The 14390-nt window shown below is 45.9% G+C and overlaps 1 protein-coding gene across 4 annotated transcripts in view; it reads left to right on the forward strand.

Moving 5' to 3' along the window:
* LOC147892371 (extra-large guanine nucleotide-binding protein 3-like) overlaps positions 1-14390 on the forward strand; it is an 80787-nt gene that overhangs the window by 34232 nt on the left and 32165 nt on the right. For all 4 annotated transcript variants that reach the window (XM_087386922.1, XM_087386923.1, XM_087386921.1 and 1 more), the window contains one exon: positions 5657-5888. In XM_087386922.1, the coding sequence (XP_087243048.1) occupies positions 5657-5888 (232 nt within the window). The remainder of the gene's footprint in view (positions 1-5656; positions 5889-14390) is intronic.

Genomic DNA, 14390 nt, shown 5'->3' on the forward strand with positions numbered 1-14390 from the left:
CCCAGTATATCAGAAATTCCTCCCGCCATTGGTTTATATGGTCCTCGTGGCTTCTCTGCTTCTTTTCCCTTCGGAGTTGAAGGTTTTCCAGGCACTGGGCAGCCACATGCCCTTCTTTGCCGCATTTGAAGCATTTACCCTCTTTCTTGAAAGTTTCAATCTGTTTAGGGGTAAACTATGGTCTTCCCTTATAGGGACTTTGTACCTGGTTTCCCCTCGGCTTCTGAGGCTGAAATCCCCTCTTCTGAACCTTGGTAAACTCCCTTGTTTCAGACTTAGGGATCGCTGACTTTTTATCCCCTGGTATCCGTGGCTGTAGTGAAGGCACAGTAGTAGGATCTTGCATATATATATAAGATTAGCCACATTGGCTGAATGCATAAGATATGAAATATCTTTGATATCCTTAGTGTTCACTTGGGCCTGTATCTTTGGAGTGAGTCTTGCTCGTCGATACTACTGAGTTGAGTCTTGTTAGAGATTTTCTTGAAAGGTGAAATCTGCAAATACGAGTCCCAAAATTTTTGATTATAAGACTCAATTGTATCTTGTGCTTCCATATGTAGAGTCTCCCAACCAAGGAGGACATGATCCCGAAAGTTCTTGGGAATGAACTGTTTATAAAAGGCTTTCTTGAAGCCTTTCCATTTCTTGGGAGCTGTATACTTAGCAGTTTTAGCTAGCCACCATGCATTGGCTGTACCAGTCAAGTGCAAACCAACCATACGAAGTTTGGAGGACTCAATGAAAATTTTCAGCCTGAAGGCAACATCAAACTGCCTTATGAACTTTATTGCCTTTTCAGCTTGGCCATAATCGCCATTATAAGTGGCAAATCTCATTGACTTCCCACCATCTTTGAACTCTTCAGTCTCTGCTTTCTTGCCAGACTTCTTCTTCTTCTTTTTCTTATGCTTTGGCTCTGAGGATCCAGAAGAAGAAGATGATGTCGAGGATAAAGAGGTAGAGCTAGAAGAAGAAGACAAACTAGATGAACTATGATGATGCTTCGCCTTTTCTTCTTGGGAAGAGGACCTTCTCTTTTCCTCTTTTTGCTGTCCTCATGGCGAGACTTCTTACTCTTTCCCGATACCTCATCTTTGGAAAAAGGAGTAGGACTCAAGGATCTCTTTTTGCCCACCACTGGATTTGCTCCAGAGGGAGGTTTTTCTGGCTCTTACTCAAAGAGAGGTTGTACCATCCTGCGAAACAAAGGGTTGCTTCTTGCCTCTCCCATCTGAGTAATCAGCTCTTTGTAGGCATTCTCTTTATATATTTGCATAGCCTCTGCCTGCCGTACCTGATCAGACCCCGCCATTCCCTCATGGGATGATTGGGCATGCTGCTGTGAAGCCATCACTGCAACTTATCTGAGATTTTTAATCTCTCACACACACTGTGTATGCAAGTGATGCACTTAACCTTTGTTTTCAAGGAGAAAGTACCTCAACAAGAGGTGTATTACATTTACACTTGTGCCAGTAATAGACTGTCAACTCAAAGCATAAACCAAAAAGTACAAGCCCCTTTTGTGGCTACTGCAAAAAGCACTCAGAATGCATCTGTTTTCCTCTTTTGCTGTGCAAAGGCATGCATTTCTTTTTCTTTTGCAAATCTCTGATTTCTGATGATTTTTTGACAGGAAAATGATTGACAGATAGGTGGAATCTGATAGCAAAAACTGTCTGTGCAACTGTTTTTTTTTTTTGGTGTGACAGTAACCGTATGAGTAACCAGTTGGTTACACTAACCAGACTAGCTGATTTCGGTCTGGTTAGTCTGTGACTAATCTCTCTAACCAAATTAACTGGATTCTGAAGTAACTGAACCAGATTGGAATATGGTTAACTGAACCAGTCTGGTCTGGTTAGGTTGACCAGACTAGTTAAGAGTAGCCACACCTTTAACTTGAGTCAACTATCCATAGTTAACTGAACTAGGATTAACCAACTATGGTCAGGTTGCCACGTCATATTTGCGGCTTGCGATTTCCATCGATGCACACGATCAATGCCGTTCACAGCTCGAACATGCATGAAAGTTTCCACGTCACTGTTTCCTTGTCAGAACGTTCGCGCAAGCAAATGACAATTTCTGGGCTACGGGCTACGTGAGACGCCTGTGTGTGATGGTCACCGGCGAGCCTTCCTCCACAACGAACATCTGCTCATCGCTCTATGCAATGACCTCAGAGACGACAATTTTCGTGGGTGAGGCGTTGCTTTGCTGAAGCTTTGTGTCACCTTAACTAGTGCCTGCTTGAAGCGTCACTACGTATTGCTTTGCGTGATGGCATCGCTTCTTTTTCCCCACAGCTAAACGATAACGCTCCATCCGCGTCAGGCAAGAAGGGCGTACAAAGGCCAAAACCTCTGGGACTCCCAATCGTATAACTTCGATTCTGCTCTCTCTGTCGAATCTTGCCCAGGGTTGACGCCCACAGAGCCACTTTCACAAAGCCTTACTAGCCTCTATTTCTGGCGCATCTTGCAGACGATCAAATCGAAACATTGACCGGTGTAATAATCTTCCGATCACTCAGAGACTTCACATCCTGAAGCTTTGTTGGATCGTCACAGTTTGAGGAAGCTGTGAAACCATGCTCTGATACCAATGCAATCTCCTTCATGAAACCTTGATTACAGCAAACTCCATTCTTTGATTTTTGCATATTCTTCTCAGAAACTCTCTCTTACTCTCTCTCTCACTCTCACAACACTAAGCCCAGGACAAATTGTTGGGCTGGACCCCCCCCAAGGTCTTTATTCATGAGAGATAATATGAGTACAAAGTTTCAGCGTGGAGCTGTCTTCCAAGAATCGAAAACGGGAGTAGTTTTACAAAGAGCTTCAAGCTCATTCATTTGGCAACATGCCAAGTGTCAAATTCTAGACTACTTTCCTAATTACATGCCACTAGGGGCAACTCTGGAGTCTTCGAAGCACTTGGTCACACGAGTGATCTCCGAAGCGCTCGCCTAGCTCCAAATTACTTGATCCTTCAAACCTGCAACCATTAACTAAAGCGCACAACCATGGCACCGATTAATGTTCAGCGCTTTGCATGCAAATAATAATCTATGGACTAATCCTAGTCATTGTGGGCGTCCCCACCAAGCAAACATGTGAACAAAACATAGAACATAATTCTTGACCCTCTTAGCGTGAGCCAAGTCTCGTGACCGAAGTCAACACTTTAATTGCTTGGTTAATAGTGATTAACCATCTTGGCCGAAGCCAGATCTTCCTAATCGAGGTTAGGCTTACTTAGCCGGGGTTAAGTATCTTTGACCGGAGTCAAGACTTTGACCAAATGAAGATAACTCTTTGAACATAATTAATATTGAACAACACATTAATTATGATCAATAAACAGTCAACGTATGCTTTGACTTTGGAATATTTACAGCTTGGTGACAATGCATCTCTTTTTTTACTTGCCATCACCCTGGCTAGAAGAAGATGATATACCAAAAGTAGGTTTGGGCTTGCTGAAATTTTCGTCTCCCTTTCCTTTGCCTTTGTGATTTGTGGCAAAGGCTTGGTCTACATTGATGGAGGCAGCCCTATTTGTGCGACTCTGCTCCTCCTGCAAAAGAGCAATATTACAAGCCGATCCAAAGGTGTAGTGGTTGGGGTTACCCATGGCCCCTAACCTCAACATCGTAGCACAGCTTGGATAAGGATTGTTGTCTCTTTCTTCCATCTTGACATTGTCCAAGGCAGCTCTGGCCTCATTCCGAATCTGATAGAGATTGGCCAATGTATCCCATGCAGCATTTGCCGTGCTACAAGGCTGAATGTGGGATATAATGAACCTCTTGCAAGACAATGCAATCAAGGCATGTGCCCAAGCATAGGTATGATCCCATCGAATTTGATCCAGTGTGGAAGGCATTCCATGCAGCTATGGTAGATGATCTAGACGTAGCAACGGTAGCACCACCTGTGAAGACGGGGGTGTAGTGGCAATGGATGCCAAAGAGGGAAGCCTCACCGTTGTTCTTGCAACAATATTTGGCAACAACCAAGTGGTACACCATGTACGACCACATAGGATAGTTGGTGCCATCAAGCTTGTCCTCAATTGCAAGCATTCCAAGCAAATCATTTTTTGCCATTGCAAAATCCCCCAAATAAATATATGTGCTCTGCAAAAGTGCAAATGTCAATGCCTCAAGGCTATCACTGCAAATAAGCTTGCTGCCCAAACATGTGATTGCAAAATCTGCAGCCAAAAATGGCAGCAAAATGTCTGCAAATGCGAATGCCCGACTGGTTGCTCAAATCTGAGCCAAATGCACAAAGCTGTCCACAAATTGTTCATGGAAAGACTGACCTGCAAAAGGCTGGCTGAAAAATCTGTCCTGCAAAAGTTTGTCCAAGAAAGCTTTATCCAAGTTTGCTCAAATACACTATGGGTACCTGAAAAAGAACCCCAAAGGCACAAAGGCCAAATGGAGCAAAAGCCCCAATTTTTGAGAGGGCAAATCGAAGGAAACCCAAAATGTGAATGATGGAGTCCAATTTTGACTGCAATTTCTGTCAATAGACCCAAAAGCCCCAAACTTCGGCAAGTCTGGTAGGCATGAAGTCAGCAGAGTCGACTAAATCTGTAAGTGCAACCTGCAAACTGCAACTGGGAGTGGCTGGTACCATGAAGTTGCTGTGTACAAGAACCTATTGAAGCAATGATCTATCAAAATCCCATATGGACAGAAACGGCAAAATTGTACGGATAGTCAACGAGTCCGTATAGTCGTACGGACTTTGTGGCCAACTGTAAAGTTGTACAAACAAATACTGCAAGTATTCACGGACCTGTACGGACGGCTGGTGATGCTGAACAGAAAGATGCACAGGACTGTAGGCACTGAGTGGAGCTCTCAGTAGTTGGCGACACAAATACAGATGCTGAAGTGGCAGGGCGCTGAATAGGAACATGCACATGACTCCAGCAAGTCGTAGCTGAAAAGGCGAGCAGGAGATAGCGCAAAATATGGCACAAACATCAGATTTCAAGTATTGCAGCAGCTCGTGGGTCAGCATGAATGCTGAAGTAGCTCGTCGCAAATCTGTATGGGCCTGTGCTGAAGCTGTTCGAGCAGTATTGAGCTCAAATGAGCCGTTGTTGGTGAGGAATCTAAGCAGGCTGAGACAAGGAGCTGCCAATGGCGAGCTGAAACAAGCAAGGGTGGGAGCAGGCTGGATCCAGAACAAGTTGCTCTGATACCATTGTTGGACGGGAGTGCAATGGAAGGAAGCTGAAATGCAAGGGAGCAGACAAGCAACGGAGTGTACTGCAAAATGGATAATTTGAAAGTATAATAGTGGCCATTGTAAGGTCCAACCACTTAGGACTAAATTTCCTAAGTGTACTAAGTAGGACTAACTAGTCATAAGTACCCTAGAAGACCATACCAGGGCTAAAGTTTTCGTGCCCTATAATCACTAATCTTCTCTCTTCTGCCCTCTCCATTAAGAAAGGGTTGCTTTGTTTTTGTGGCTTCTTCAGAGCATAATGTATTGATTCCTCATATGTTTGTAATTTCCCAGAGCATGCATCCTTCAATCAGTCCTTATTGTCCATCTTTTAGTTTCTCACGCTTTAATTCATGGTTTTTGATATTATTGGATCGGTCTGTGAATATGGACAGGCTAAGTTCTTGTATAAGGATGTGGGTTTTACACAAGAGGAGTTAGTAAGTATAAAGATGTTGATACAACGCAACATATACCAGTATATCAGCATACTGCTGGAAGGACGTGAGCGCTTTGAGGAGGAAGAAGCAGCAAAAGTGTGTCCAAATGAATACAATGACTTATCGGGAACTAACTTGTCTGCAACTCCTGATGCTGAGCCACCAATGCCCTCATCTCCTGGATCAGGTAGTGAATTGTTTGGGAAGGTTCTTGTTTGGTCTGAAAATTTCACGCAGTATTATTTGTGACTGTCTTTGGTCATAATGAGGTGTTGTTTGAGATCAATGTAGACGATTATTACAGGATTTTGTGGCCAGAAATAAGTACTAGGTGATACTGAATTTGTCTGTAGCATGTACAGGGTAAATATTAATTCAGTTTGTAATTCTTTTGCTTTGCCATTACATCTTTTGTTTTTGCTATCTTCAGTTTAATTCACCTTTATATCTGCCAAATGAGCTGTGGGATGTTAGTGAAGTAGGACTATAATCATTTACATGAGTTAACAAAATGCTGAACCCCACCTTAAATTTACAATTTATGATTGCAACAAGGCTACTGAGCTGTCCATCTAGTTAAGGGAGATGCAGGGCTTCGAATGGTCTTCTTATTTGTCACTAGATTTGTAGGAGGCTATATGAATTGAATTTCTGTCTCCAGTTTTGATTTGCTCATAGTTTTGCTGCTATTCTAGTGCAAACTGTTTCTGAGAACACGTCACAAAGCACGTATTCTCTTTTGTGCTTATGCAAGCTGTCTCCTATGCAAGATTAGACTCTTCCTTTTTCCTGGTATGTGTTATCCAGAAAGAAGACAGGATTATAAATTCAACTTTTTTGAAATAGCACACTGTTGTGTTTTCAGAGGATGAGTTTGGGCATGTTCCTGAATTCATCTGGATGTCATGAAATGGGGGAAAGTTCCACGACTGACTTTTCATCTTTTTATTTTTATGCATATAGAGAATTAGGAAATCGTAAATCTTAAAAATCTACCCTGTTGTTTTAAGGTGTCCAATAGTTACTCTGTTTAGAGGAGCCAATCCAGAGCCCCGGCGAGCCTGATCAGCAGGGGGGGCCTGGGATTGCGGCCTTTTGCCTCCTCCTTCCCCTTCCCCCCCCCCCCCCCCCCCCCCCCCCCCCCCACCCCCTCCCCCTCCCCCTCCCCCTCCTTCTCTTCACTTCCCCCTGCCCCTCTAGGGTTCCCCCTGCCCCCTCCTCCCTCCTTAGCCCCCCCTTCGATGGTCACTCTCACCACCCGCCCCTCGTCCTCTGTCCCCCGCGTCTCGAACTCTCCCTCTCCCGTCGCTCTCCTCTCCGCTCGAGTAGCAACTTCTTTCTCTTTGACATCCCTGCCATCAAGCAAGGGAACGATGACACCCCCTTCAGCCTCCTCATCGCAGCAGCAGGTCTGCTCAGAGAGGGATCTTGAGAGACGAGGCTCGTCTTCTTAGCTAGCAGCTCCCAACCTTCAGCCTGGGCGTCCCTTACCGCAAGACTTCTGGAGGTTAGGACCCTGGAACTATCTGGAGATTCTGGACTCATACCCTCTACCATTGGAGGTCACACTCATGGTCCTTCAGTCCCGCAAGGGGAGTTTGATCAGTGCAGTGGGATCTCAGACCACAGTTACGCTGAAACGCGTTTCAGAGCCCAGCCAGGCCTGAAACGCCGTTTCAGAGAAGCCCCGTTTCTTGAAACGCGTTTCAGAGTCTGAAACGTTTCAAGACCCTGAAACGGCTGGCTGAAACGTTTCAGCCAGTCTGAAACGCGTTTCAGAGTTCTGAAACGTGCCGTTTCAGACAACACAGGCTGCTAGGTCTCCAAAATCACATTTTTTGTCTTTTTGCTTTTGATTTTGGTCTCCAGGCTCGTTCCACTCCTTCAGCCTCATACTCTCTCCATCCTCAAGGTTTTCCAGCCCTCCTTCAGCCCCATTCACTCCATTTCCTCTCCTTTCTCTCCTGCAGCCTGCTTCAGCCCTCCATCATCATCTACTCCTCTCCCTTGTTGACGTGGCGTTTCCCCGTTTCAGCCCTCCCAGAAATCCCGAAATGTTTCCGTTCCCCGTTTCCCCGTTTCCGTTTCCCCTAACTATGTCTCAGACACACCCCGTTTGGAGATTTTCGTTTGCCTCCACAGGGTTGGAGAAGTGGTCTTTGGAGGTGTTTGATGCTATTTTGGGTAATCAGCTTATGCTCATGATGGACGAGTGGATGGGCCCACAGGGACTAGATCTTTGGTACGCCCATGGCGCGGAGGTGAACTTTTCGCTTAGCTTCACGCGAGAGGAGCCGGTGTGTGGTTTAGTGATGGGAGTTATCAGATTGCGGATGGAGGCAAAGGTGGACCAAGCACACTTCTGGCCTCTCCAGACATGTGCGGTTGTGTTTGGGGTGTTCAGACCACTGGGCCTCGATCGACGGGCACACAGCTACAGCGTCTCCGGGACTCGCAGGGCATTGTGCACACTGACTAGCAGGAGATTCTTGACATGACTACGGGTTTTTAGAGCCAGCTCTTTCAAATAGAGAGGATGACTCCAATCGGTCTTGTGGCCCGAGAGCTAGTTTGGAATCACGTTTCGACAGTAATCTAGCGGGACCTATGTAGCAGACTTGAGGAGCCTTTCACAGATGAGGAGCTCTGGGAAGCCCTCAAGGCTTGCCCGATCCAAAAATGCCCAGGGGAGGATGGCTTGACTCTGGCCTTCTTCCGGAACTTCTGGGAGATTATCTCCACTCCTTTCCATTTAGCCTGCCATGAGATTTTCGACACAGGCCTTCTCCCTCAGTCCTTACGCAAGGGGTGGATTTGTTTGATCCCGAAAGAGGGAGATAGGTCAGATATCCGACAGTGGAGGCCGATCACTTTGCTTGATACTGCATACAAGATCCTCGCCAAGGTCTTGAGTTTGCGGTTACGGCCTCATTGACATCATACATGACACACATACTGGGTTTGTCCAGGAGTGCAGCATCTTGGGCAACATCTTCACGTTCTGGGAGGCAGTGGATTGGTCCAGGGAGGAGTCATAGCCACTAGCCATCCTTCTCTTGGACTTCGAGAAGGCCTACTACAGGGTGGAGTGGTCTTTCCTCGAGGGCACTATGAGGAGATTGGGTTTCTCAGACAGATGGGTCAGAGGAGTTTCAGCGCTATACGCAGGGAGCTCTAGTCAGATGATTATTGAAGGATACACAGGCGAGGCCTTTCCTCTCTCTCGCTCGGTCTGCTAGGGCTGCCCACTATCTCCCTTCCTCTTCTTGTTTGTAGCAGAGGCTCTGGGGTACTACTTGAGATCACATGTGGCGGGTCTCACAGGGTTGAGACTCCCAATTAGACAGGAGGAGGAGCTCCTTGACTCGGAGTTTGCAGATGACACGGCCTTGTATGTTGAGGGCACCACAACGAGTCTAGAGAGAGTCAGAGGTGCCTTGGCTATCTATTGTGAGGCCTCGGGAGCACAGATCAACTTGACGAAATCCATAGGCTTTTTCACGGGCTTTGAGGAGACACAGGAGATCCGTGAGTGGGGGAGTGACGTTGGTTTCAGATGGATACCGCGGGGCTAGACAGCGAGATACCTCGGATGCCAGGTGGGTATTGACATCACAGCAGAGCAGCAGATTGCTCCGGTCCTTGAGAGTGCTCGGGCAAGCTTCTCTATTGAAGCTCGGCCAAACTCTCCCTCACAGGTCGCATCTTAGTGGCAAACCAGGTCCTTCTTGCCACTGCCTGGTATATTGCCTCCTGTTGGTGCTTTCACAAAGGTTGCATTGGGCAGCTCCGACTGTTGGTACGGAACTTCCTCTGGGAAGGCTCAGACGGCATGAGGAACTCTAGGGTCTGAGTAGCTTGGCAGAAAGTGATCATGCCGCAGGCACTGGGAGGCTTGGGTATCATTGATCCGGAGATGCAGAGCAAGGCCCTTTTGGGTAAGTTGGTGGTTCGTGGCCTCATCCCAGGTGCCGAGCCTTGGAAGCTCCTCCTACAGAGAGGGCTTCTGAGGAACACCCCACGCACTGGGGGACAGTGGCAGCCTTCACATAGATGGATCTTCTCAGAGGCCCCCCTTACGGGGAAGGGCCCCCCCTTGATGAGGAGCCTCCACAGGATTTGGCGGAGACTAGCAGGGGGCCTCATCCGTGCTCCGCCCAGATGGAGAGAGGAATTTGAGCGCCAGCCCCTTATGTGGCACCCAAAGGTCAGAGATCAGGAGGGACGTATGCTTGGGCAGCGGACTCACATTGGCTGGGCACAGAGGGATAGTGGTCCAGCGGGGTCTTTTGGTCACTGGAGCATACTACCCATGGAGGCAGAGGTGAGGCCTAACACCCTAGTGCATTTGAGAGGGGCAGGGCAGCAGATGGTCGAGATCGACTTAGCCATTCCTGAGTCCTGGTGGGAAGGACTTCACATGAGGAGAGACAGCAGATGGTTGGGGCAGTTTTCCCGTACTGGTGTTCCTTTGAGGATTTTGATGCAGCGCGGCAGCACGCACTCTAGCTGGCAGATGATCAGAGTGGTAGGATGCTTGGGGAAGGAGTGGCACATTGATCCTAGTATCTCAGAGCAAGACAACTCTCGATGGCGCCTCTGGCTATGGGAGGGTAGACCCTTGAGGGAGGTCCAGTGGGACTCGGGGGAGTGGTTCTGACTCTCTAGGGGCGGCCTAGCTGGGACGATAGATGAGGTGCCTTTATTTTCCTACACCATACAGATTGGCAGGAGACTTTAGATGGACTCGTCTAGGTGGACTCCCTCGAGGGAAAGACATTGGGTGACCCAGAGAGTGCCTTGGGATGTTCGCTCCAGGTTTTGGACGTAGTTGTGGTCCAGCTTGGGGCCGAGGAAGATCTCATACTTCTTCTGGCTGGCAGCCCACGGAGGCTTGCCCATCGGTTTGTGGTTGGAGCAGATGCGAGTGGAGGGGCACTGCCACTGCTGCTTAGATGGTGTCCTGGAGACTATCCCGCATTGCCTATGGAGCTGTCGTAGCGCAGCGAGTATTTGGATGAGAGCCCTCTGGGGGATGGTGGCTTGGTTAACAGAGGGAGGACATGCGCTTCAGATTGGATACAGGGTCAAAGCATTCAGAGGATTGCACTCCACGAGGCGGTCCCCCCTGACACCCTAGCTCCTCCTCCTCCTAGGGAGGACAGTGTTTGGGAGGTGGTAGCCAGCATCACGGCTTGGAACTTTTGCATGGCTCGGTGCAGTCTTGTGATGGGAGAGCATCCGATTCCACCCTCGGCTACCTTGGTTGCTATCTGGCAGGATATCATCTACACTCTACGGTTTACCTGGGAGCGCGGGACTCCAGACTCCAGGGCGACTATTGAGAGGCGTGCTTGTTTCTGCAAGGCTTGGCCTGCAGGTGTTTTCTACATCTTCACTTTGCGAGGGATTCGTTGGCTGTATAGTCCCCCCACTTGGCTGTTAGCCCCAGTTTCAGAGATCCCCTAGGGAGTGATCTGGGCTTCTCTGGAACAAGCTGGTTTTTCTTTCAGCCTTTCCCGGTTTTTTTCATACTCAGCACCTTCGGGGCTGTTGTTTTGTATGAAATCTTTCAAGCATTAATAGAAGGTTCCTTACTTTGTAAAAAAAAAAAAAGAAAAAAAGAAAAAAAGGAAGAGAAGAAATGATCAGAAGATTAAGAAGCCCGAAGCCATTGCTGGTCTTTTGCCATACTTGATCGGGGCTGTTTAGAATGTGGATGCTATAGAGTTATGTCGGGCATGGGGCAAGATAAGAGACCAAACAACTTTGATGTTTTTCGATCTGGGGGCCAAAGCCAACTTCATTTCTCCAGAGCTGGTTGGAAAGTTGGGAATAAAGGCAAAAGAGATGGGTCCTTTGTGTGATGTGGACATGGCTTGCCCAGGGCTCAGCCAATCAATTACTCCACTGAGGATCTGTCAATTTTATGAGCAAAAACCTATGAGCAGGTTTATCCGAGCTTTTTTTTTTAGAGATTTAAAAAATTGTAATTATTTAGGAAACATGGTTTTTACACTTTTAGTTTCACTAGAGCTAGATCTCTTTATCATAAAAATATACGAACTATTCACTCATTAATTTTTACATAACATAAATTTTCTTATTCATAGACATCCCTTTGTACCCTTGTTATTATCTTAAAAAAGTATTGAAAAGAAACATCCCTCATAATCGCTCTCAATGTAATAATATTATACATATATAATTACTTATTAAACACAATTATATCATATGATAAGATCTTTCTAGTGTTTTTATAGCGTAAATAACAAGATATTTATGGATATGTTTCTAAAGAAGTTTAAACTACCATAAATAAGTGTTAACATGGGCTTATATATCACTCTCATGAAATACATGTAAACTTTAATACTATATATGCAAGATATAACCACATAGATGTGCTCAAATGGGGTTTTCCGATCAATTTGAGTGGTTGAATGATTATATTTGGACATTGGATGTGAAAGTTATATCACTTTTTAAAAGTGCTGTCCAAGGTAGTTTCGCTGGCGAAACTACCTTGGAAGACATACTTCAAAGGAGTTTCGCTGGCAAAATTACCTTGATGGCTTGCTTCAATGAGGTTTCTTTGGAGAAACCCTTTTATGAAGATAGGTTGAGAGAGGGTTTTCAATGTCACCTCCTATTAAGTAAAAGTTGTAAGAAGGATCATAAGGGAATTTTCGTAGAGAAGTCTACTCTATATGTGGGTTTCTTTAAAAGCCATCCCATTATGTTACTCACCATTCCCAAAGATTCACGTAAAGATTTGTGTATAAAATAGGCATTGCTATAATACTTTGCATATTTCTAAGTGAAACTATGTTTTCTTCCAATCCATTTTGGCCATATTTTTACATAGTTGGAAGCTTTTTTTTTACCTTTCACTTGGACGCTCGGAAGATTTCGCTCGGAAAATGCTCGTCCCCCTCCACTGATAGGCAAGCTGAGAATGCACATTTAGAGCTACGTGGACACGGAAGAGTTTTGCATTATGCTGCTGAATGGTTGTGATGTGTTACTGGGAATACCCTGGTACTTTCAAGTTGGGGATGTTTTGGAAACTAAGAATAAAACTATCACAATCACGCTCCGTGGCAAAACACATGTTCTTGATGCTAAGCTGAAGGGAGAATCTATTCCTACTGTATCTGCTTCTGCCATTGGCAATGTAATGAAAAAACACCTTTAAGCATACTTAGTGTTTGCATCTGAAAAGTAGTCAGTAGAAGAAAATCTAATTTCTCTAAGCTGAAAAAGCAGCAGACAGATTTTCTTTTCTAGTTTAAGGAGTGTTTTTTTGACTCTCTTCCACAGGAGTTGCCCCCTGAAAGGCCCAAAGACCATATGATAGACATAATCCTTGATAGCAGCCCACCTAACAGACCTCCTTACCGGGTCAGTGCAGCCCAACAAGAGGAAATCATGAATCAAGTCAAGGACTTGTTAGAGAAGGGGCTGATTCAGCCCAGCTCTTCACCTTGTTGCTCACGCGTGCTTTTGGTCCAGAAGAAGGATGGATCCCAACGGATGTGCATTGACTACCGAATCCTCAATAAAATCACAATTAAGAACATATTCCCTATACCCAGGATATATGATATTTTGGATAGGTTACAAGGATGTGGAATGTTCAGCCGCATTGATATGAAGAGTGGCTACCACTAGCCTGAGGATGTGCACAAACATATTCCGAACCACATTTGGTTTGTATGAGTTTCTTGTCATGCCATTTGGATTGACGAATGCACCTGCCACCTTCAACAGAATGATGGACATAATTTTTAGAGAACACCGAGTCTTTGATGTCAGTTTTTTTAAAGACATCATCATGTTCTCTTAGGATGAGGCTGAACATAAGAAGCACCTGGCAATTGTTTTTGAGGAGCCTCGGAAGCATAAGCTGCTTGTCAACGCCAAGAAACGTGAAATTTTCATGCATGAGATCCATTTTCTCGGACATATTGTTTCTAAGGATGGAGTCGGGATGGACCCCTCCAAAGTAGAGGCTATTAGAAATTGGCCACACCTGAAGAACATTGATGAAGTACGTAGCTTTCTAGGCTTGTGCTCGTACTAGAGGAGATTTATCCGATATTTTGTAGAGATTGCATCACCACTCCATGCCTTACAGAAGAAAGGGGTCACTTCTAGATGGGGTACCACCGAGATTGCAGCTTTGAGAAGCTGAAAGAGGAACTTTGCTCCGATGCTTTTATCATATTGCCCGATCTTCGCAAGCCCTTTGCTGTCCAAGCTGATGCATGTGGGAATAGCGTAGGCGGGCTACTTATGCAAGACGGTAGAGTGGTGGCATGTGAGAGTAGAGTGCTCAAGGACGTTGAAATGAATTTTGGCATCTATGAGAAAGAGATGTTGACTGTCATACATGCTCTTTCGACCTAGAAGCATTGTCTTTTAGGTGCTGATTTTTATGTTCAGACCGATCACCAATCCTTACGGTACTTTCTCACTCAGAGAAAGCTGTCCGAGAAGCACATGAGGTGGCCCAGCTTTCTTTCTATGTTTCATTTCATTGCATATCATGATAAGCTTGATGCCATGAAGAATCGATCATAGTTTTTTCCATACGTTACCATATGCATATGCCATACGAGTACGGAAGTATGATTGGAGTATGGTTCAGCCCTTGGGGCTGAAACATACGTGACCCTAGTTTTAC

The sequence above is a fragment of the Dipteris shenzhenensis genome, chromosome 16 (assembly GCF_047967505.1).
Source record: "Dipteris shenzhenensis isolate YYH24624 ecotype China chromosome 16, Dip_SZ_1.0, whole genome shotgun sequence".
Taxonomy (NCBI): Eukaryota; Viridiplantae; Streptophyta; class Polypodiopsida; order Gleicheniales; family Dipteridaceae; genus Dipteris; species Dipteris shenzhenensis.